Source organism: Phascolarctos cinereus, unplaced genomic scaffold (assembly GCF_003287225.1).
Source record: "Phascolarctos cinereus isolate Bilbo 61053 unplaced genomic scaffold, phaCin_HiC Scaffold_726;HRSCAF=1367, whole genome shotgun sequence".
In the NCBI taxonomy this organism is placed as follows: Eukaryota; Metazoa; Chordata; class Mammalia; order Diprotodontia; family Phascolarctidae; genus Phascolarctos; species Phascolarctos cinereus.
The window spans coordinates 214,840,463-214,863,010 of NW_027556098.1; the positions used below are offsets into that span (position 1 = coordinate 214,840,463).

Sequence of the window (22,548 nt, forward strand, 5' to 3'; positions counted from 1 at the left end):
TCTGGGACACTAATAATTCTCAGATTTTATTAAATTTTGTCCTCAAGGTCTATTACTTTGCTTAGTAGAATGTTCTTCCAGTTTTGCTGTTTGAAATTTTTTCCCAGATAGTTCTTGCATCTTTGCATTTTGTATCTGCCATTCTCAGTGTCCAGGGATTTATTGCTATTTTTAAAAAATTATATTACATATTTAAGCTATTAATTCCTATTTATTGTTTGATTTTTAAAAATAAACACTTGTTCATTGATTTAGTTCCTTTTAAAAATTTTATTTGAAATTTAAAACCACCAAATAAAACGAACAGTTCTATATATAAAAATAGAATAGAAAAAGAGGGGGGGTTGTACTTGAAATTATGAATTTCTGTTACATATAGTTTACCTTTCAAGTTTATAATTAATTCAGCATGTAACTTTAAAAGATGGCTTATCTTTCTTTCTGACATCATTCTGACCTTCCATCTGTTCTCTTCTGAGCATTTTTAAAAATGCTTCATTGCCCCCGTTTTCTTTTCGAGGATTGGGGGTTTATACAATTGCTAGTACCCTTTTCTCTCCTGCCTTCTCCCCACTTAGGGGAAGTGACATAAACAAAGTTAAGTTTAAAAAACTATAGACCTTATTTTAATTAACTGTGACTAAAAATTGACTATAGTTGATTGTAATCGATTATTAGTCTGGTTGACTTTAACTAAAAATGTTTATTTCATTCCTCACCTTGAGTCTGTCCCTGTTCTGTGAGGAGCAGGGAAGCATGCTTCATTATCAGCCCTCTGGAATCATCTTGGTTTCAAGTTTTTTGGTACTACAAAAGAAGATCTGCTTTAAATATTTTTTTTGCTTAGGAGCTCGCTCTTCTTTCTTTGATCTCTTTGGGCTATAGGTATAGGCCTGCCAGTAGTATCTGTCACTGGGTAAAAATTTATATAATAGTTTAGTGACTTTTGAGGCATAGTTCCAAATTCATCTTTTAGTATAGCAAATAGATTGGGCCAATTCACAATTTCACAGACAGTACATTAGTTTGCCTTACCTTCTGCATAGCTAGATAGAGCATTTATTAAGTACTTAATTATGTGCCAAGAACTGTTTTACACACTGAGTATATAAATATAAGCAAACAAGACAGTACCTGCTCTCATGGAGCTTTTTTTCTAGTTGGGAAAGACAATATGTAAAGGGGAGGTGGAAGAAGGGGCAGGTAGATGGACTAGGTTCTGGAAACATGAAGCAAAAACTCACCTCTCAGAGATGGGAAATCTGATGGCTGGAGTGAAGGCAACATGATGAGATGGCCGAGAAAAAACATGGAGGCTTGGTTCTAGACAAGATGAGGTGAAAGCTTGCTTATCAGAGCTAAGAGTCTCCAGTGGAGTCCAGGTTTGTGGTATAGTAGAGATGAGGATAATGAGCACAATTGTCTTTTTTCCTTTTTTGGCATCTTTGTCAGTTTTATGAGTATAAAGTGGAACCTTTAATTATAGTTCTGTAATTATTAGTTATTTGGAGCATTTTTATATGATTGTTGATAAAATATATTTATTCTTTTAAGAACTGCTTCTTATATTAGACCTTTATCAGAGAAACTTTCTGTAAAGATTTTTTCACCAAATACCTGTTTCCTTTCTGATTTTTAATGACATTTTTTTATTTTTGCAAAAAGTTTTAAATTTTATGTAATCAGTTGTCCATTTTATTTTCTATGATTCTTATCTCTCTTGTTTGGACATGAACTGTACCCTATCCATAGTTATAAAAGGTTATTTCCTTCATTGCTACTCCATTTTGTTTATGATATTACCTTTTATAGTTAAGTCTTGAATCTATCAGACACTTTTTGTGGTATATGATATTAGGTGGTGGTCTTCACCTAATTTCTGCCCATTAACTTTCCTGTTTTCCCAGTGTATTGCATTCTTAACCAAGTAGTGGGAGGTCTTTGGGTTTATTAAACACTGGATGTTATGTTACCTAATCAGTCCCAATAATCAACTTCTCTATTTTTTAACCAGTACCAAATGCTTTTGATTATTACTGCTACTCAGAGGCCCTTCAGGTTTCTGATAGTCATCTTAGGCAGTTCTCAACTGGATGGAGGAGCTTATAGTCCTTTCTCTTTAATTGGAACTTGTTTTTTGTTTCCTTACGTCTGAGTTCTTTCTGCTGTCTTTTAGTTAGGATTTTGTAAAGTTTTTTTTCCTCTCCCCCACCCCCCCTTCTTTTTTGGTTCATTTGTTGTATTTCTTAACTCTTTTGAAATGATGCAGGGCAGCTGGGTTTAGATAAAACCGTTAGCCTTCCTTGCTAGAAGCTGCTTCTTTTATAACTTAGTGTTTGTATACAAGTTAACCAAGCTTCTATAATGTCTTACTTTGTTAAATCAAATAGCTTTTTAAAATCAACAAATACAATGGGATCTCTGCTCAATCAAGCGAATTACCACAAAGTTTTGGTCTTCTAGAAAACTACAGAAGCTGCCCGGTTTTCCTTTTATTTTGTAACCTCAGTTCATGAAAAGAAGAATATTCTCATAAAGATTTTAAAGAAATAATAAAAAGGCAATATGGTTAATAATTGCTAAAACTGTTTCCTTTTTTTTTGTAAAAGTACTATCTCTGTAACCTTTATTATTCTTTTGCAACTTTATTCTCTTTGAAATGTCCTTATGTTCCTACAGCAGTGATTCTTTCATATCTATCCATTATACCACTGATTTCCATTTAGTGTTTTAACAACGTTCCAAGGGGTCTGTGCCACAAATTCTTTAATTGTACCTTAAGTAGTAAATAATTGTCTAATAATGTTACAAATATATTTTTCCTTTCTGAAAAAAGCATCATGTACATGTTTTAAATGTTATAATTTTTTTTTTGTGGTGATTCAAAACTCATGATCATGTTTGTGCAGCAGTTACGGCAAACATTGACTGCTTCTAAGTACAGCATATTCTTGTACTTTCTCAATCTGTTACCAAGTTGTTTCCAAACCACTACATGTGTTTGACATTTGAGAGCACACTGATTGCCAGTGGGTTGTTAGATAAATGTGCATACTCTCTCTGCATTCTGTACATTGATGGCATTAGAGTAGCTCCCTAGTATTCCTTTGTTATTCTTTATCTCATTGGCTGTGAATCACATGATCTAGGTATGAGTGAATTTTACATTTTGCTACATAAAAGTCAGGCTGTTTGAAAATCGTGATGGTTGGGCATGTGTATTATAAACAATCTTAAAATCATCATAGATCATCACAAATGTTCTTCATTTACATTGCCTCTTACTGTAGTGTTAAAACTGTTTCCTGATTTTAAACCTATCCTTTGCTTATGTTGCTACGCTCTTATGTGTTGGATTTTCTAACGAGCTGTTTGGCAACACTGATCAGTCATTCAGTACCGTTTCTGTGAAAGGTTAGTAGTCTGTGTGCCTGTGGTAGTAGAGAAGAAAATCACATTTGAAGAAATTCTTTTCTTACAATGGTGAATTTATATATGAACATTGATCTTAAAAAAAGAGAAGGAATGTATGCAATTGAATTATAAATATTTGTATCTGTTAATACAAGGCAGTTATCTAGGTGGCTAAGTGGATAGAGTGCTGGGCCTGGGCTCAGGAAGACTTAATCTTCCTGAGTTCAGATCTGGCCTTAGATACACACACTTACTGTGTGACCCTGATGCTTAGTTTCTTCATCTGTAAAATGAGCGGGAGAAGGAAATGGTAAACTACTCCTGATAGCTTTGCCAATAAAACCCCCAATGGGCTCACGTAGAGTTAGACATGATTGAAAAATGATTCAGCAGTGATCTCTTAATGAGGCATTTGTCATTAACCAGTAGAAAAGGATCTTTTATATTATAACGAGCTAGTTAGGTAGTTCAAAATAAAAAAAAAAGCTTCCATCTCTCAGTAGAGAGCTTGTAAAATTCCCCTTCCATCATCCATCACATTTTTGTATGAGTGAACATTTTCACTTTTTTCTTGTTTTAAATCAAAATATAGAAGTAAACAATATGGAACTAGATTTTAAGACTGTATTTGTCTGGTATTCAGTCAAATATTATAAAGCTTTGTTCAAATAAAAACTAATATTGAAATTAGGTTTATATATGATTATTATGTTAAAACATCTTCCAAGTTGTGACTTGTTAAATTAAAAATGTTATATTCAACAAAATGTGTAAATTTAATATAGAGTTTTCCAGGTAGTATGCTTATGAGATCTTCCTGGATTACTTTTATTTTTTTACAAAATGTTATATATTTTAAATAGTTTAATATTAGTTTCATAGTTATAGGTAGAATAAAATTTTGTATTTTGTAATTATAATTATGGAATGTAAGTTTTAATTTGGAGCTTTTGGGGGCAAAAACTATTATAGCTACTGTAAGCTTTTAATGAATAAATTTAAAAGATTATTTGTTATAAAGTAGTATACTCAGTCTGGGCATTTACAATACATTGTTGTTATTAAAAAAGGTTCACAAAGAACATTGGGAACCACTATACTATGCCATTTTGTCCTGTGTTACTTGGTTAGCTCAATTCCATTTAACATTTATTACTCTATGCAGGGACTTCTATTAGATTCTGTGGGGTACAAGGGTGGAAATAGTTTCTGCTTTCAAGAATCCCAAATTCTATTGGCATGAGGAGGTGGGACAAAGATGAAATACATTCTATACACAGAAATTAAATACAAAGTAACTTAATGAGCAAGAAATCACTAATAACTTGGGAGGGGTGAGAGGATGGTTAGGGTAGGACTTGATTTGAGCCTTGAATGACTATCAAGATGCTGAGAAGTAGAGGTAAGGAGGAATTGTGTGCTAGACAAGTGAAGGCAAAGAGACGGAGATGAAATACTGAGTTTGGGGATCAGCAGTTGAAGGTTTGGTTGGAATATAGAATGTATAAAGGAGAGTAATGTGAAATAATCCTGGGAAGGTATGATGGAGCCACATTGTAAAATCTTTTTTTTTTTAATTTTAAACTATTTTATTTTTTCCAATTGCATGTATAACAGCCTTTATCACTAAAAAAATTTTTGAGTTCCAGATTATTTTTCTCCCTCCCTTCCCTCCCCTCTCTTTGAGAAAACAAGCAGTTTATATATGTGTAGTCATGCAAAACTTATTTCCATATTAGTCATGTTGTGAAAGAAAACACAGACCGAAAAAAAAAACCCTCAAGAAAAATACAATTTTCACAAGTATGCTTCAATTTGCATTCAGACTCCATCAGTTCTTTCTCTGGAGGTGGATAGCATTTTATCACAAGTCTTTTGGAACTGTCTTAGATCATTGTTTCGCTGAGAATAGCTAAGTCTTTCTCAGTTGATCGTTGTAGGATATTGCTGTTACTATGTACAGTGTTCTCCTGGTTCTGCTTGCTTCACTTTGTATCAGTTTGTGTAAGTCTTTTCACTTTTTTTGAAAGCCTCCTGCTCATCATTTCTTATAGCGCAATAGTATTTCATTACAGTCATGTATGACGACCTGTTCAGCCACTCCCCAATTAATGGGCATCTCCTCAATTCCCAGTTCTTTGCCACCAGAAAAGACCTTCTATAAATATTTTTGCACATATGGGTCCTTTTTCTTTTTTTTTTTTAATCTCTTTGGGCTACAGACCTAATAGTTGTATTGCTGGGTCAAAGGATACGTACAGTTTTATAGCTGTTTGGTCATGGTTCCAAATTGCTCTCCAGAATAATTGGATCAGTTTGAAACTCTATCAGTGGTGTATTAGTGTCCCAGTTTTCCCACATCCCCTCCAACATTTGTCGTTTTCCTTTTCTGTTACATTAGCTAATCTGATATGTGTGAGCTGGTACCTCAGAGTTGTTTTAATTTGTATTTCTTTAGTCAATAGTGATTTAGAGCAGTTTTTCATGTAACTGTATATAGCTTTGATTTCTTCATCTGAAAACTGCCTGTTTTTTGACCATTTATCAATTGGAGAATGACTTGTATTCTTATAAATTTGACTCAGTTCTCTATATATTTGAGAAATAAGGCCATTATCAGAGAAACTTGCTATAAAAAAAATTTCCCCAGTTTTCTGCTTTTCGTCTACAGTTTATTAAGTCTTTATGTGAGAGGAGAGGATAGAGAAATGGTAAGGACCTATATGCCCTAGGAAAATTATTGTGGTAGCTCCTTGAGGGCAGGGATTGTCACCTCTTTTTGTATCCCCAGTACTTTGCACAGTGTCTGGCATAAAGTAGATGTTTAATACAACTCTTATTGACTGACTGGCGCATGTGTTGGATACATTGGAAAGGAGAGAGACTAGAAACCATTAGCAATTAAGAGGCCCCTGTAGTAATCTGTTTGAGAAATGGTAAGGCCCTGAACTAAGATAATGCCGGGATGCGTGGGGAGAAAGGAACAGATGCAAAAGATTGATCCAATCCAATAAACATTTATTGAGTGCCTACTATGTGACAGGTATGGTGTCCAAGGCACTGGTGATACAAAGACCAGAAAACAAAATCCAAACAGCCCCTTTCCTTAAGGAAGCATTTACATTGCAGATGGAGAGGGGTGGGGCAGGGAAAAGACTAAAAAATGTTGCATACCTAAAATATATACAAAATAAACACAAAGTAATTTAAAGTCAGGTGACTAAGAGCACTAACATTTTTGTGGCATCAGGAAAGGCCTTCCTTAGAGGTGGCCCCTGAGCTGTGTTTTAAAGGAAGCTAGGGGATTCTGTGAACCTGAGGTGAGTCAGACTTAGAATATTTTTATCTAAAGGCAAAAGGGAATGACCAAAGTTGCTTGAGCAGGGAAGTAACATGGGCCACCTTGTTCTTTAGGAATATCAACTTGGAAGCTATGTGAGCCATAGATAATGGGGAAAGAGCAAGATTAGAGGCTGAGAAATCACATAGGAGGCTATTGCAGCACCCTAGATAAAGGTGATCAAGGCCTGAACAATGGTGGTAGCTGAGGGAAAAGAAAGGGAAAGCTACTGAGATAACCAAGGATCAGAGTCTAGGAGGAAGTTATGGTCAACAGTCAAAAGTTGCTGAGTTATTATGATGTCTGAACAACAAGAAAAAGGGCCATTTACCAAATGACCTTAATAATTGGGAGATCATTGGTAACATTAGAAAACTCAATTTCACTTGAGTTGTTATTTTAGAAGCTGAAGTTGAATTAACAAAGAATTTAGAAATGAGTCAGTCAGTAAACATTTAAGTACTTGCTCTGTCAGACAAGGTGCGAAACTCTGGGGTTACAAATATAAAAAACAGCCTCTGCCCTCAAGGATCTTACAGTCTAATAGGGGGAAAACACCACACAAAAGGAAGCTGAAAGAGGTGGGAGGGAAGGTACCCAGTGCCAGGGTGGGGAGGAGATGGTGTAAAGTTCCAGAGAAATCCAGAAGCAGTGTAACTGGTGGGAAATGGGGAGAAAAACTGTGCTGCCTCCCCTTCTTTCAATAGAGGCCCTGCCCTCCAGTCAGAGGGGCAGACTACTGATGGGATGTGAGGACTAGGTAGATTCAGTCTTGGAGCATGATGAATTTTCTGGGGAAGGAAGGCCAAGATGAAGAGATCCAGAGAAGTCCCAAAGCAGTGTAACTGGTGGTGACTGGGAAAAATAATAGCACCGACCTCCCAGGGTTGTTGTGAGGATAAAATGAGATAACATTTTTAAAAGTTTGCTTTGCAAACCTTAAAGTTCTATATAAATGTTAGCTGCTGTCATTATTATTGTTACACTAATAATAGCTATTATTGTTATAAAACACTTAAACAGTGTTTTATAGTTGTGTTCATATAGCTCCTGTGTATATATTGGTAGGTAGACTTTTAAGTAGACATGGCAGATATTTTAAGTGAAATTTCTTTCTGCCTCTTCTGCTGAACTTTTTTGCTAATATACAGAAATACTGATGATATATTTGGATTTATTTTATATCTTTTTACTTTGTTGAAGTTAGCTGTTTTGATTAATTTTTAGTTGATTCTTTAGGGTTTTCTAAATACATCATTGTACAGTTTGTAAAAAGTGAAAAATTTTTTTCTTTGCCTATTTCTTCAATTTCTCACAAAGTACATTGAGTACTTAGGTGTGGTATTCTCATGTGGTGGTTCTGGTGGTAATAATAATAATAATAATGATGGTAGGTAATACCTACTATGTACCAAACACTGTACTAAGTGTGTTAGAACTAGTTCATTTGATCCTGACAACTACCTTGGGAAGTGCATGCTGTTATTACCCCCATTTTACAAATGAAGAAACTGAAGCACGCAGGTTAAGTGACTTGTCCAAGGTCACACAGCTAGTAGTGTCTGAGACAGGTTTTGAACTCAAGTCTTTCTGATTCCAGGCCCACCGCTTGATCATTTGCATCACCTAAGTGGTGTTATCACTAATGTATGGTATCTACTCTGTATGTATTTTATAGTTATCTTATCTGGGTCTTCTATGTATTGTTTATTTATTAGAGTAAGTTCCACAGTGCCTGGCACATAGTTAACACTCGCTATATAGGTGCCAGATGATCAGTACCATTTTGCAGCTTTTTTTTTTTCCTCTGAGTTCCAATCTAAAATTTTTGTTGGGATGATCTGGCTTGTTGAGATACCACATGAAAAGATTGAGGGCAACATTGTGGTTAGAGAGCAAGGGCTCAAGAATACTTGACTTCAGATTCAGCTTCAGATTCCTTCTTGCTGTGTGAGTGTGATCAAGTCACTTAGGCTCTGTGTTCCTCCTTTTTCCCCATCTGCAAAGTAGGTGAGAATAAAATGAGATAATATTTATAAAGCGCTTTGCAAACCTTAAAGCACTGCATAGATGCTAGCTGTTACCATCATCTCATCACCAAGTTTTTTGTAAGCTTGTCTTATTCACCACTGCTTTGAACTGTTATATTTGTAAGGTTATACTGTGTCTAGTCTTTACATTGTAAATCTCTAAAATGTTTTCAAATTAATGTGTTCCTCGGTGATACAAATGCTGTTTTTCTAAAACTACTTGGAATGATACTTTTGCTGATGAAGCTGTTTTGGGACTTTTCATTGTGGCTGTCATTTTGAGTCCTTTCAACTTTCCTAAGGTAATCACCATCTTTGCATTTTGTTCTAGTTAGTCAGTCTGAGAGTACTATAGATATATCAATAACCAATATTTCCTGGTATCAGAACCAAGTCAGTTTAATTTTTTATTTCTAGCTTCTCTCCTTGTCAAATTACCCTTTAAAAAAGTTTTAAACAAGGTATATTATAAGCTAATGACATACCTCTTGATCTTCAGCTGTTTTTCAATAGGGTTGTTATTCCTCGTACTCATTCTTAAAGTCACCCAAGGTATATATATATTTTTTTATTATGGAGGATTTTGTCATAATTTTAATAGAATTTCTTTACTTCTTTAATCCCTTCAACATGTGTTAGCGTATAAACTGCAATTACTGTCGTTGTGTGGGTATCTTATATTCTTTGTGAGCACTGTGAAGTAACGTAATCACATCTCTCGTGACATGGGCTTTGTTCTTGCCATTGGGCATCATATAAACCCAATTCCACTGCCTCCTTTAATTGCTTCTTAGAATAGAACCTCTGAACCATCTATCCATTTAGCTAAAAGTTCTTATCTGTACTACTTTTATTCATATTGAGAATATAAAATTGGATGAGGTTTGTTCCTTCTAGTAGAGTCAGTTTGTTGGGGAAAATATTTTGCATGTTCTTCTCAGACATTGAAGAAATTGGGGGCCACATAGGATTGTTAGCTATTTTTTTCTGTTTCCTGGGATTCCATGGTCAAAAAAATTCATTACCTTTGTGGCCAACCTGGTCATGATGAGCCTCTCATTCAGCAACCTGGCTTGTCCTTGGAGAGATATCAGTCACCAGGCTGTACTCTGTAAAATATTCCATGCTACTTAGTAAATTTATTTATTCGTTATGTGTAGGTTATGAAGATTAAGAATATATTACTGAATTAGGATTATTAAAAACTTTTAATTGCTGCATCCTTTTTTGGGGGGTAATGATGTGAAATAAAAAAACTTTCAGTAGTTGCTATTTATGACCTTACATTATTATCTGGATTGCCTTAATTACTGCCTATGCAACCTTACATTGGATTAGATAATCTCTAAGGTCTCTTTGAGCTCCAGATTTTACAATGAGATAGAGCTCTTAAAGCTTTGGGTTGTTTTTTTTGTTCTTTTTTTTTGTTTTGTTTTGGTGAGGCAGTCAGGGTTAAGTGACTTGCCCAAGGTCACATAGCTAGTATGTGTCAAGTGTCTGAGGCCAGCTTTGAACTCGTGGGTTTTTTTTAATGTTACTCTGTTATGGGTTTTTTGAATGTTACTCCGATTTTAACAGATATGAAAACAACATTTTCATATATAGAGTAGAACAGAAAAAGATTGTATGCGAAACCATGAATCTCTACAGCTTTTTATTTTATTTTTTTATTTTTAGGCAATTGGGGTTAAGTGACCTGTCCAGGGTCACACAGCCAGTGAGTGTTAAGTGTTTGGTCTGAGGCTGGGTTTGAACTCAGGTCCTCCTAACTTTAGGGCCAGTGCTCTATCCACTGTGCCACTTAGCTGTACCCCTCTACAGCTTCTTTAAAAAAAAGTATATAATGTCTTCATGTTAGTTTCAAATCTGCCTTTGTCCATTGTCTTCTCTTCTTTGAATTTTAAATGCTGTTTCAGTGGTCCTCTTTTTTTCCTCTTTTTTGGAGGGGAAAGGGGGAAATACTTGTTTTATAATATCCTTTACCCCTAAAATTCCTCTCCCCAATTAAAAAAGACAGTCCTTGTAAGAAATAAGCATTATCAAGCAAAACTAATGCATGCATTTTTCATAAATGTAAGTCTGCCCCTTGAATTCATTGTCTGTCAGGATGTAGACACATGCTTCGTTGATCTTTTTACTTGTGGTTGGTCATTGCAGTATTCAGAGTTTAAAGGGTTTTTTTTCCCCTTACAATATTGTTATATATATATATTTTTTTTTTTTTTTCCCCCTGGCTTCATTCACTTCACTCTGCATCAGTTCATAAAAATTTTCCTGGGTTTTTCTGAAAGTGTCTCTTTTAAAATTGCTTATGGTTTAATATCAAACCAGTGTTTTTATATATATTTATGCCATGGGAAATTATTTTGTTTCATAGCTTAATAGCTTTTCATATATTCTAATTAAAAGGTTGACTTTGGGGTCCTAAGCGTGATGAATGGAAAGGATGTGGGAATTTCATCTAAAATGATTGGGTCATATAGCTAAAGGTAAAAGCAGGGATCTTAATCACAATAATATGGAGATGTCTTTTACCTGTAACTCTTTCCAATGTGAATAGGTCAGACTAAGAATAGAGTTAAAATACTTGAAGAAGTATTTAGGTTAGACTTCTATATTATGAAGTTTCTGAAGCAGAAGAACATGCTTGAAGAACTTGCAAATGTTATGGCTGATCACATTGTTAGTGGTCTTTGTGGAAACAGTGGTAAACAGAAGTGTGGGATAGAGGAGATAGTTACTTTAGACTATGAAGAGCAAGCTTGATTTTCATTTTTGGTAAAATTCTAGAATGAGTTATTAAAAGGGATGGTTTTTGAAAATTAAGGAAGAAGGGAATTATCTTTAAGATGGGATTTGTGATTTGAATAGGGATTGTACTAGATGACTTTTTGGAGTATTTTTTTTTTAATGGAAACTCACTGATTAGGAATATACCCTATGTAACTGGACTAAGAGCTAGGTATACAAATAGAAGAGCAAGAGCAAGACAGTTTCTGCTCTTAGGAGCTCACATTTCTTTTTTATTCTGAACTTAATACACTGAATACACTTGAACTAAAACACAAAATAAAGCAAACATTTCAATATGCATAATAGAATAAAGAAAAGATCACACATGAAACTGAATATTATAAACTTTTTCTTTTCAAATATGTAGTAAGTTGAGCCTAAAACTTTTAAAGATGTCTTCTTTGTTTCTGATATTTTCTGGTCTTATTTCTGTTCTGAAGTATCTTCTCATACTAGATGCTATGAATCTATTAAGAGAAAATGGATCCCTACCACCCCCACCCCTGGAGATTTTTAATGAGAGCAAGAATAGTGGTCTTTTTTGAGTTGTTTAATAAGTTGTTCTGCACGTACAAAAGAATGGCGTAACTGATTCTTTGGTATTCCTGCCAATTGTATACTTTTTATACAATTCAAGACTTAAAATCAGCCAATAAGTTTCAGAGAAAATCTAGTTAATTACTAAGTAGTAATGAATTGTGTGTGTGTGCATGCACGTGCATAAATGTGGAGAGAATAAATAAGTTGTGATTTTGGCAGGTCTTGCTCTTGTACGCTGGCTCAAAACTGAATGAAAGAACACTAAATCTAACTGTCCTGACACAATAAATGAAATCCCCTAACCTTACCGAGGTGTAGTGGAAGTCAAGTTAGCATTCTGTATGAATGAGTATTTCTATACTTACCGCTTCAACTGTGTTATAGCTTACATTTAAATTTTACCAAGCTCTTTCTTCATATTGACCTCATGAAGTAGATCATGTCATTATCCCCATTTCACAAATGAGCATGACAGATGTACAGATGTATTGTGTGGTAGAAAGTACAAGACTTAAAAATGAAATAATATATAAATGATTGATCATGTACCTGTTTAGATTTTTTGTTTTCTTATGAGATATGTAGTAATAAGATGAAACATTTTGTCAATAAATAAATCAGAACATATTCGTATAAGTTTTCCCTTTTCAAAGTATTTTTCTTGCCTTCATGTGGGAGGGTTAAAAATAATATGACAATTGGGGCAGAGGGTGGGGCATAGTATGGATAAATTTGAGTGGACAAGAGATCCTTGATTGTGAAAGAATTCTGTTTTGCCAGAGTTCTTCCTTACCCTTGTTTTCTAGCTGGCAAGATATTACTGTTGGATAAGAGCAACCAGGAACTCCGAGTTTATTGTGTTGTTTTAGTTTGGGAGAAATCTACTTTTTTACTTGCTTGAGATAGTCTGTTTACTTTTATCTAGTGCCTTAAAACTTTTGAGTGAAAGACACAGGCTTCTGAAGATAGTGTTGTCACATCAAGAAGAGAGGTAATGTGCCTGTAAATTTACAGACCAGCCACTGTTTTTGGCAAAGTCCAGTGGTTCTCAACCATTTCCCCCATGAATTGGTTCATTTTGCAATTGGAGGATTGAAATTAAGGACCTATGTGAGTTACGTGGGAGGTTAAATAGGGAAGACTTCAGTTACATTAATGTTACTGGAAATTAGGAAGCAGACTGGAAACTGTAGGTTGATAAGGCCATCATACCCAGCCTGAAACTAGAACATAACTTAAAAGTTATGGCCAGCTGACAGTTTGGGCAACATTATTTTGATCTTTAGGATTATTTCTTAAGATTTGGTCACATATAATTTATTTTCATATAGACACTATTTTACTATGTCTCTCTTAAATGACAGAATAACCAGGGGCAGCTAGGTGACACAGTGGATAGAGCACCGGCCCTGGATTCAGGAGGACCTGAGTTCAAATCCAGCCTCAGGCACTTGGCACTTACTAGCTGTGTGACCTTGAGCAGGTTTAACCCCATTGCCTAACCCCCCCCCAAAAAAAAAAAAGACAATAACTTAAGAGCAAATGAAGCAGAATAGACAGGAGGGAAAAGTATGGTTTCAGTAGCAAATTATGAACTTCTTTATAGGTTAAGAAAAAAATAAAGTTATCTTGAAAAACAGACCGTGGCCCTTCCTCAGCAAATGGGGTAAATAGACTTAAAGTGCACAGTTCAGAAACAAAACTTTAAAAATAATGAGGAAAGTTATAGAATAGAAATGACCCAAATGCAGCTGAATTTTGAGTGGAAAGAGGAATTACTTAAATTGATTTTTATTATAGATTTCTGTGGTAGTAAATTAATTGGTAAAGAATTGAAGTTTCAATCTTTGCTGAAAGATTTAATTCCTTCCCAGACTAATGGAGACAAAGCTATTAGGAAATAGCCATATTAATAGGAAATTTAGAGCTATCATCTTAAGTTAAAAATGACAAACTTTTGGTATTATAAACATATTCGATAGGATGTCCTAATTAGAACAAAAATAATTTGCTTACAAAATGAGAATATTAGAGATTTTTAAAATATTGTGTCTAATTCTGTTTGTTTCATGACAGGTGAAACCTGTTAAATGGAAAATATAAATAAAATAAAGTTTGACTCAAATGAAGCAAATTCATCAGCATTCAAAAAAAATTTGAAAGCAGGGAAAATTAGACTTTGACAAGAACAATAAAATCCTAGTGATATGCTATTGATAACAGAGAATGTCTCATTTTATCTAAAGTACCTTAATTCATATTTATCTAGTATTTAAATTAAATATGAATGCCTGATTTAGTTAATAAATCAGTTAATTATAGTATACTATTAGCTTTCTTGATATGTTAGTAATAAGAAGATACCGAACTTTTATTTTAGTGGCATACTAATCTTTTTAATAGTAAAGGCATGGTTTGAATTACTACTGACTTGTGGACTTCTTTTGCCTACAGACATGATTGCATAAAGCCTCTCCTGAGCAATCAATCAGGCTTATCTAAGGATAAGAACTTCGGCAGTTATATGTCTTCTCCATTTCTACCTCCTTTCTTTGCTGTCAGGATCATACATTGAACATTCCTTCCATTTTCAAACTTTTTTTCTCATTATGTGACCCATCTGAAAACAACAAAACTAGTATTAATACCTAGTATTGATAGTGGGTAGTTTGTGAATGTTAAAAATTACATGCATGCATTCCTCTTTTATCCTTTGTCTTTTTTCCCCTCTGTTTTCCAACTCTTGCATTTCAGAAAGGTTTCGTTTTTCTGTCCTCTCATCTCCCTTTTTTTTCCTTTCAGTGTTCCATTTGTAAACTCTTGACCCTAATCGTGGACCCAGAAGTAATAAACTTGTATTAAGGAAAAGGAAAGTCTTAAATTCTGAGATTAAATTAGATCATAAACATCTAGAGGGCTTTTGAAAGTGCCCATAAATATAGTCTACCCAAGTTTTCATCTGTCTACTCATAATTTAGTCTACCCAAGTTTTCATCTGTCTACTCATAATTAAATCTTTTTTTCTTGAGCCCTAGTATTTAGCATTAAGTGTCCACTGTATGTCCTGCATTAACTATGCCAAGTGCCAGGGACACAGACAAAAAAGTAAAATAGTTCTTGCCTTTGAAGAGCTTTCAAGTTTTTGGGTTTGTTTTGTTTTGTTTTGTTTTTGTGGTGTTTGGGGGACTGCAGAAGTCAAAGGGAGGGAGGGATAATGCACCATATACACAAAAATAACAAGGTAGTTAAAGGAAGATAATACTATTAACAACCAGAAAGATCTGGGAAGACCTCTCAGATCAGGTGGCACCTGGGCTGATCTTTGAAAGGAGACAAGATTCTGAAAGACACAGGGGTGAGGAAATAGTACATTCCAGACATGGGGATCAGTGCATTAATATAATCCTTATTTTTGGTTTTCTCTTTCGTTTGGTATTAGCAGTGGTTATCATTGACCATGTGTTTGACTGCAGAATGTTTCAGCTATATTGGCTTTAATGGGTTACATGGGAAATGCAAGAATCATTCACTATTTTGTTTCTGTTGGGAAAATTCATTCCAGGGCCCAAAGAACTGACATGAAATAATAATATGTTTCTACTTTGGGAATACATAGGGAAAAGCTAAATGTGTGGGAATTGAAGAGATGTAGCTCTAGTTATAAAGATTAGTAGACAGTTTTTGGTCAGATACCCATATTTTGAGAGATTCTTTATAAATAATAATATATTTTGTGAAAGTCGTGTTGTTAGAAGAAATAGAAAATTGAAGCTGTGATTGAACTTCGTGTCATCCAGTATGTACTCAGTTGTTTCTTTACCTTCTTCCTTTACTCACCTTTCTGTTATCCCTTATTCATTTACCATAACTGATGTAAAAATAATCAGAAAAGGAAAGTAATAGAAACCATATAAAACAGCAAAATGAATACTTGAAAAAATCATCTGACAAAAGTATTTTCTTTATATACCTTCATTTTATGGTCTTTTAAAAATAAGGCTTTTTCAGTTTTTTTATGGTAGTAAATGTTGTTGTTTAAATTTAGTATGATGCCATGTGTGCAGTTACTTAGAGAATTTTTTGATTTTGGATAATAAAACATAAAGGGTGTGTGTACTCTGTAAGATGAAAGTAAATACTGAATACAATCTTCTTTCACGCTGCTTCTGTCAAAGTTGCTTCCATATTTGACCATCACACAAAGTAATTTTTCAAACCTCATATCCAGCTTGTGGATAATGTACCTGGAAGAAGCAGGAAAGTATTGGTTTATCTTTTAAAGCCCAAGGTTTAAAAAACTTATTTTAACTATGCTAATTCTTCTTGGAAAGATGAGAGGGAGACAGGTGTTTACCTTATTTAGTATCTTAAGGATAAGAATGAAGACAGATCCATAAGAATCCTTTAGAAATTGGTCTTTGAGTTAATTGATACATAGTTCAACTTTAGTTACCTTGCTTGTGATATCTTGTCTTATAAAGCATTTCAAAATGATGATGTTTTCTGATTTAGACCTATAATTTTCTTTTGTAAGTTGTATTAATACTTTTTTAAAATATCACTATCATTTGTTAGTATTAACTGAGCTAGCTGGTAGAGGCTACCTTTCCTCACCAAGTAACTAAGAAAAATAGTTAAGCAAAACTGATAGGTCTGATAGGCAACATTTCTTCCAGACCTCCAACTGAGGGAAGAGGAGAATATGTTTCATCGTTTTGTCTTTTAGGGCCATAAGTGTTCATTAAGTTAAATCTGAGATGAGCTTTCTTAGCATTGTTCTCGCTTGTATAATTAAAGTTGTGCATGATATTCTTATGATTTTGTTTTTTTACTGTTTTAGTTCACACAAACCATCTCATGTTTATCTGAATTCCTTATATTCATTATTTCTTAAGGGAAAATAATATTGCATTATGTTCATATATCATAATCTTGTTCCCATTTCCAAATCCATGGATACTCACTTTGTTTCCAGTTTTATTGCTACCACAAAAAGTTCTGTAATGAATGTATCTGTATATATGAGACCTTTGTTTATTTCTTTGCTCTTCTTGGAGTTCTGAAAGAGTATGAAGAATTTAGGAATTTATTACTCTAAGTTGTTTTCTAAAACAAACCAATTAGGTTTTCACAAACAGTATATTTATTTTACTGGGCTTGACTTCCCACAACCAACATCAACTAATGTTGATTTTTTTAAAATAACATTTCCCAATTTGTTAGATGTGAGGTGAAACCTTAGGAGTTGTTTTGATTTGCATTTCTTTTTAGTGATTTGGGCATTTTTTTCCATGTGGTTGTTGATAATTTACATTTCTTCTTTTGACAATTATCAGTTCATATATTTTGACCATTCATACGTACTATAGTTATTTTTTTTCCTGTGGTGATGTGGTGTTTAATAAATACATAAATAATATAGGTTAATTTCTGAAGCCAAACAAGTTTATTTTTTAAGAAAATTATAAATAAATTTAAAAATGTTTTTTGCTTTTACGTTATCTATCTTTCCTACTGTGTCCTCTCCTCCATTCTCTTATCTTGCCCTCCACCAAGCCACCAAGTTATCCCTTTTAAAAAAAGGGAAAAAATGCTATGCAAAACTAACATTATATATAGGGGAACATATGGTCCCTTACCTGCAAAGAAGCAGGGAGGAGGTTTTTTCCTCATATTTCTTCTTTGCGGCCAAGCATAAAATAAAAATAGAATTATAAGAGAAATCAATTATGTGAAATATATTTATCAAGATATTTAAAAAATTAAATTCAAAGACTCCAGATTAAGAGCCCCTACTTTATGGGGTTTTCCCTAAATCTACCAACTTAGAATAAGTAGTACACAGTTTGGTACTCAATTATCCTATATTTTTTCACCCCACTTAAATTGTAAGGCCCTTGATGATAGGGACCATGTCTTAAAATTTTGTGGGTTCTTCCCATGTGAAAATGCTATTTACATCATAATTGATAGATTTTTACCCTATATTTATAATTAGCAGACATTAAAATTTGAAACTTTCCTTTTATTTCCTGTAGCACTTAGAAATAGGTTTTAGAAGAGAAGTTAATGCATTAGAATTTGACTTAGATTTATTTGTTTTAGCTGTTTAAACCGTCTATTTGAAAGTTCATGGGTAGGCTAATATCAGTTGCTTATATCAGTTGAAAGTTATAAGGAGGTAGATTTTATAGCTAGATAAGTACTTTAGGGCCATTGACTATATATTCTAAAAACTGTTATTTTTTATTATACATTGTGTTTTTGCTAATATAGATACAGCAATTAGCATGCCATTCTACTTTCTGTTGAATGAAATACTTCTGATTCCCATTTATTTTTTTCTTTAGATATTAGGATCAAGGAAGAAGAGCCTGATCCAGAAGAGTGGCAGCTCAGTGGTGATTCTACATTGAATACCAGTGATTTAACACATTTGAGAGTACAGGTGGTAGATGAAGAAGGGGACCAATCGCATCAAGAAAGAAAAAGACTTCGACGTGTAGCTTGCACCTGTCCTAATTGTAAAGAAGGTGGTGGGAGGTATGCAGATGTAAAAATCCCCATACTAACATATACCAAAAATATGTTTTTTAGAAACAAGAAATTGTTATAAATGTCTCATGTACATTTGCAAAGCTCAAATAGTAATCTACGTTTTGTTTAAAAAAGACAAATGTGAATGGTTTTTAATGACTAATCATCAAGATACTTGACCTATTTTTTTTCAAAACCCTCCTGAATTATCTTTTAAGTATTTAATAACATTTTCTCCACTGTTATTTATTATGTGAAAAACTTAATGTATTTTCTTTTAAACATTTTGACTGTAGCCAATTCAAAGACATTATGTAAATGGATGGTCTTGTTAAGTCCTATATCAAAAACTGGCTCATATGCAAAGAAGTTTTTTTTTCAAGATTTGGTCATTGTTTAGGCAATGATTGGCTCAGAATGAATGTAAATAGCAGTTTCTATTTTGGCCAGAAACTCTGATGGTCTTCCCCTCCCAGATTGTTTTTTGTTTGACTAGGTAAGAGAGGCCATTCTCTGCCTCATTTTTTACCTAGCCTTAAACACTGATTGGGCATGGCTTCAGTCAAACTGAGACCTGGGAAAGACTTTAGCTTAGAAAGGCCAAGGTCTCCCATTGCATCCAGGGCCATTTCCAGTTGTCCTGATCTACATTTTGCCACTGGGCCCAGATGGCTCTGGAGGAGGAATGAGGCTGGTAACTTTGCACAGCCCTCCCTCACTTAAATCCAGTTCACTTGCATGTCAGGGCTTTACCTCCCTGATGTTATGGTCCTCTTTGAGAAAGGACAAACAACAGCAACAGTGATGGTTTTGTGCTCTTCTCTGTTCACTCCACCTCTGCAGTATAGTGTGTCAGTGCTGGGCACTGTATTTGAGAAAAGATATAGACAAGTTGGAGCGTGCCAGAAAATAATTAGGATGGTGAAAAGACTGAAGAACATGCCATATATGAGAATTGGTTGAAGGAACTGGGTAGGATGTTTAGCCTGAAAAGGGAAAGGTCTTCTGTGTGTTGGACATGATTACAGTCTTTTGAAGTATCAGAAGGATTATTGTGTGGTACGGGGTTTAGATTAGATTTTTTTTTTGTACCTGACTATAGAAAGTCAAAACTAGCAGCTTGGATGGAAATTTGGAGATACACATTTATGAAAAACTTAATAGAAAATTAGAACAGTCCACATTTCTTGCTCATTCCAAGCATACCTCCAATTCAGAATAAGTATGTTCAGAACATGGACACGTAATTCAGTAATTATGTTTTTAGGTAACTAGTTACTCATTAGACAATCTTATGGTCTATAAAAATTAAACAAAAGCTGTGTAGACTGAAAATGACCTGTACAAAATATTGTTAAAAGTCACAATGACTCCAGTAGCTATTAACTTAATTATGCTTTAGCTATAAACAAAAGACCTGTATTTTAAAATATTCAGATTAATTTGAAATTTAACTTACGTTGAACAGTCATAATCTTTTTAAAAAATTCTAAATAACCATTAAAAACAAATCAGTGGAAGATATCTTGAATTTTTTAGGTGGTAGTCATAGTTATTATTGAGTATAATTTTTATTCCTTTATTTTATATGATGATATTTGATTTTTTTAAATGTGGAATTGATGAAATGCCAATTTCTGATTTATTTCATAGTCTTGAGTTTTGCATGAAATTGAACATGATAATTGTTAATAAATCTCAGTAGGCTTTATTTTGAATTTTTTCTATAACCATGTACATGTGTGTTTTATTTTTTTTTTTAGAGGTGCCAATCTTGGGAAAAAGAAACAACATATTTGTCACATACCAGGATGTGGTAAAGTTTATGGGAAGACATCACACTTAAGAGCTCACCTTCGTTGGCATTCTGGGGAACGTCCTTTTATTTGTAACTGGATGTTCTGTGGGAAAAGATTTACTCGTAGCGATGAGTTACAACGGCACAGAAGAACACACACAGGTTACTAACGTTTGTTTTTAATGAATTAAAATACAGAGTATAAGTCTACTTAGTCTGCTTATCTTTAAGAATGGTGGTCTTTTAAAAGGCAATAAACAAAAAATCTGGGGTTTTTTTTGTTTTTGGTGCAACTTAAGTGTAAGCTAGTGATAATAAAATATATTACTTAATATATAACATAATAATAAAATATATGTATTTTCAGTGGCACCAGTTTAGAAAACTTCCATTGAATCGATTATTGAACACTAAATAGTGAAGAATTTTAGTAGTTTTATTTATACTTTAAAATAAAGTTTATGGTTAGGATCTGTTAAAAATCGTTGAAAAATTAGTCCAGTTCTTTTGCTGATATCATTGTTCCTTCTGTTAGCTCTCACAATAAGTTTTCTTCATTTACTTATGACAGTCTTTACTGAATAGAACACATTCACCTTTCTCGTTTACATTCCACATCTTCGTCGTGGTGGATAAGTCATGGGTAACATATGTGTTTTACTGATGGTAGAAGAGGAAGAGACAAAAATTACAGTGGTACTCAGTGATTAGTACCAAGATTTTACTGCCTTGGTCTCAGCAGTTTTTCTATCATTATGTTATGCATGATGATAAAACTGACCTAGGGTTTCCCAACTTACTGCTACTAAGGTAAAAGAGTTTCTATTTTTTCATTTGCCAGTGACTTAACTAAAATGCTTGCAATTTACTTGTGCTAGGGGACAATGTGGTCATAAAAAGAAAAAATAGGATGCTGTTCTCACTCTCATGGTTAGTTTAAGGATTAGGGATTTATCTATTAGTAGTGAATATGAAAAAGCATGAATAATACTTGCTTTAAAGTTTGGATAGTAGTTAGAGTGGTATGGACACACATGAAACAGTAGTGAAATGGGGAAGACAGTAGCCAATTGAGTGCTTCAAGAATGGGAATTATTTAGATACACGGGAAGAAGAAGTAAGAATGTTTCGTGTGAAGGGGAGCATACATGAGCCAAGACCAGAAGTGGGAATGAACCCATGGGACCATGAGAGACTGAACTCAATAAAACACTGAGTCTTTGGGAAAATGGTAGGATCAGAATGGTGCAATCAAATTATGGACAGACTTGAAAGTTAGGTAGAAGAATCCTAATCTAAATTGTGGAGCTGCTTCTTTTCTCTGCCTGTGCTGCTACTTCTTTCCCCTCACCCCCCAAAACGAAACCCATCTAAGATAGCATTAAGATTTATTTTTTGGCAGGGTACTAACAAAGTGCTGTATTTAAGGAAGCTTCATCTGGCATTAAGTTTTAGAATGAATGAGAGGAAAACTTTAAATTTTGTAATAATAGCTGTTGGAATAAAGTTGGGATATAAGGTGATAAAATTCTACATTAAAAGGTGGTTAATAATAATTAGAAGGGACATGTGTTTCCAAAGAGAAAGAAACAGGATTTGGTGACTTGAGTGGATTCTCTTTAGGCCCTTTGCAATTCCCTTAAGCCTTTTGTCTTTATTTCTGCTCTACCAAGCCAGTAAATTTTTCACATGACTCAGTTATCTAGTTGTGTACAGAATGTGCTTTGTGAAGAAAATGCAAATCCCATCCTGGTAGACAAGTTACAGGTTCACGGTCTTGCTGCTTTTACCTTGACCCATGTGTTGGGATCCTAAAAGTTGAAGTCTGAATACTGCTCAGGCTAGCCAACTCTCCTGTAGATCTTTTGTTGTTCTTCTTTATATTGCCCAGTAGAGCTCCAGTTCAAAACTTTTCTCCATAAATACCTGAACTTTGACTTAGTGGTTTTTCCTTCTCTGGAGTTGTCAGGCCCTTCCTTATTGGGTTTCATTTTCTCTTTTCTGCTTGGCAGAAAAGGAAGAGGGAGCCGGCAGCACAGAGTACAGAGTGTTCACTCTAGGGTCAGAAAGAGCTGGGTTCATATCCAGCCTCAGAC

At 34.2% G+C, this 22,548-nt stretch overlaps 1 protein-coding gene across 2 annotated transcripts in view; it reads left to right on the plus strand.

Moving 5' to 3' along the window:
* Positions 1-22,548, plus strand: part of SP3 (Sp3 transcription factor) — a 45,241-nt gene that overhangs the window by 20,112 nt on the left and 2,581 nt on the right. For both annotated transcript variants that reach the window (XM_020990992.2, XM_078146969.1), the window contains 2 exons: positions 18,468-18,660; positions 20,418-20,614. In XM_020990992.2, coding sequence (XP_020846651.1) covers positions 18,468-18,660; positions 20,418-20,614 — 390 coding nt within the window. The remainder of the gene's footprint in view (positions 1-18,467; positions 18,661-20,417; positions 20,615-22,548) is intronic.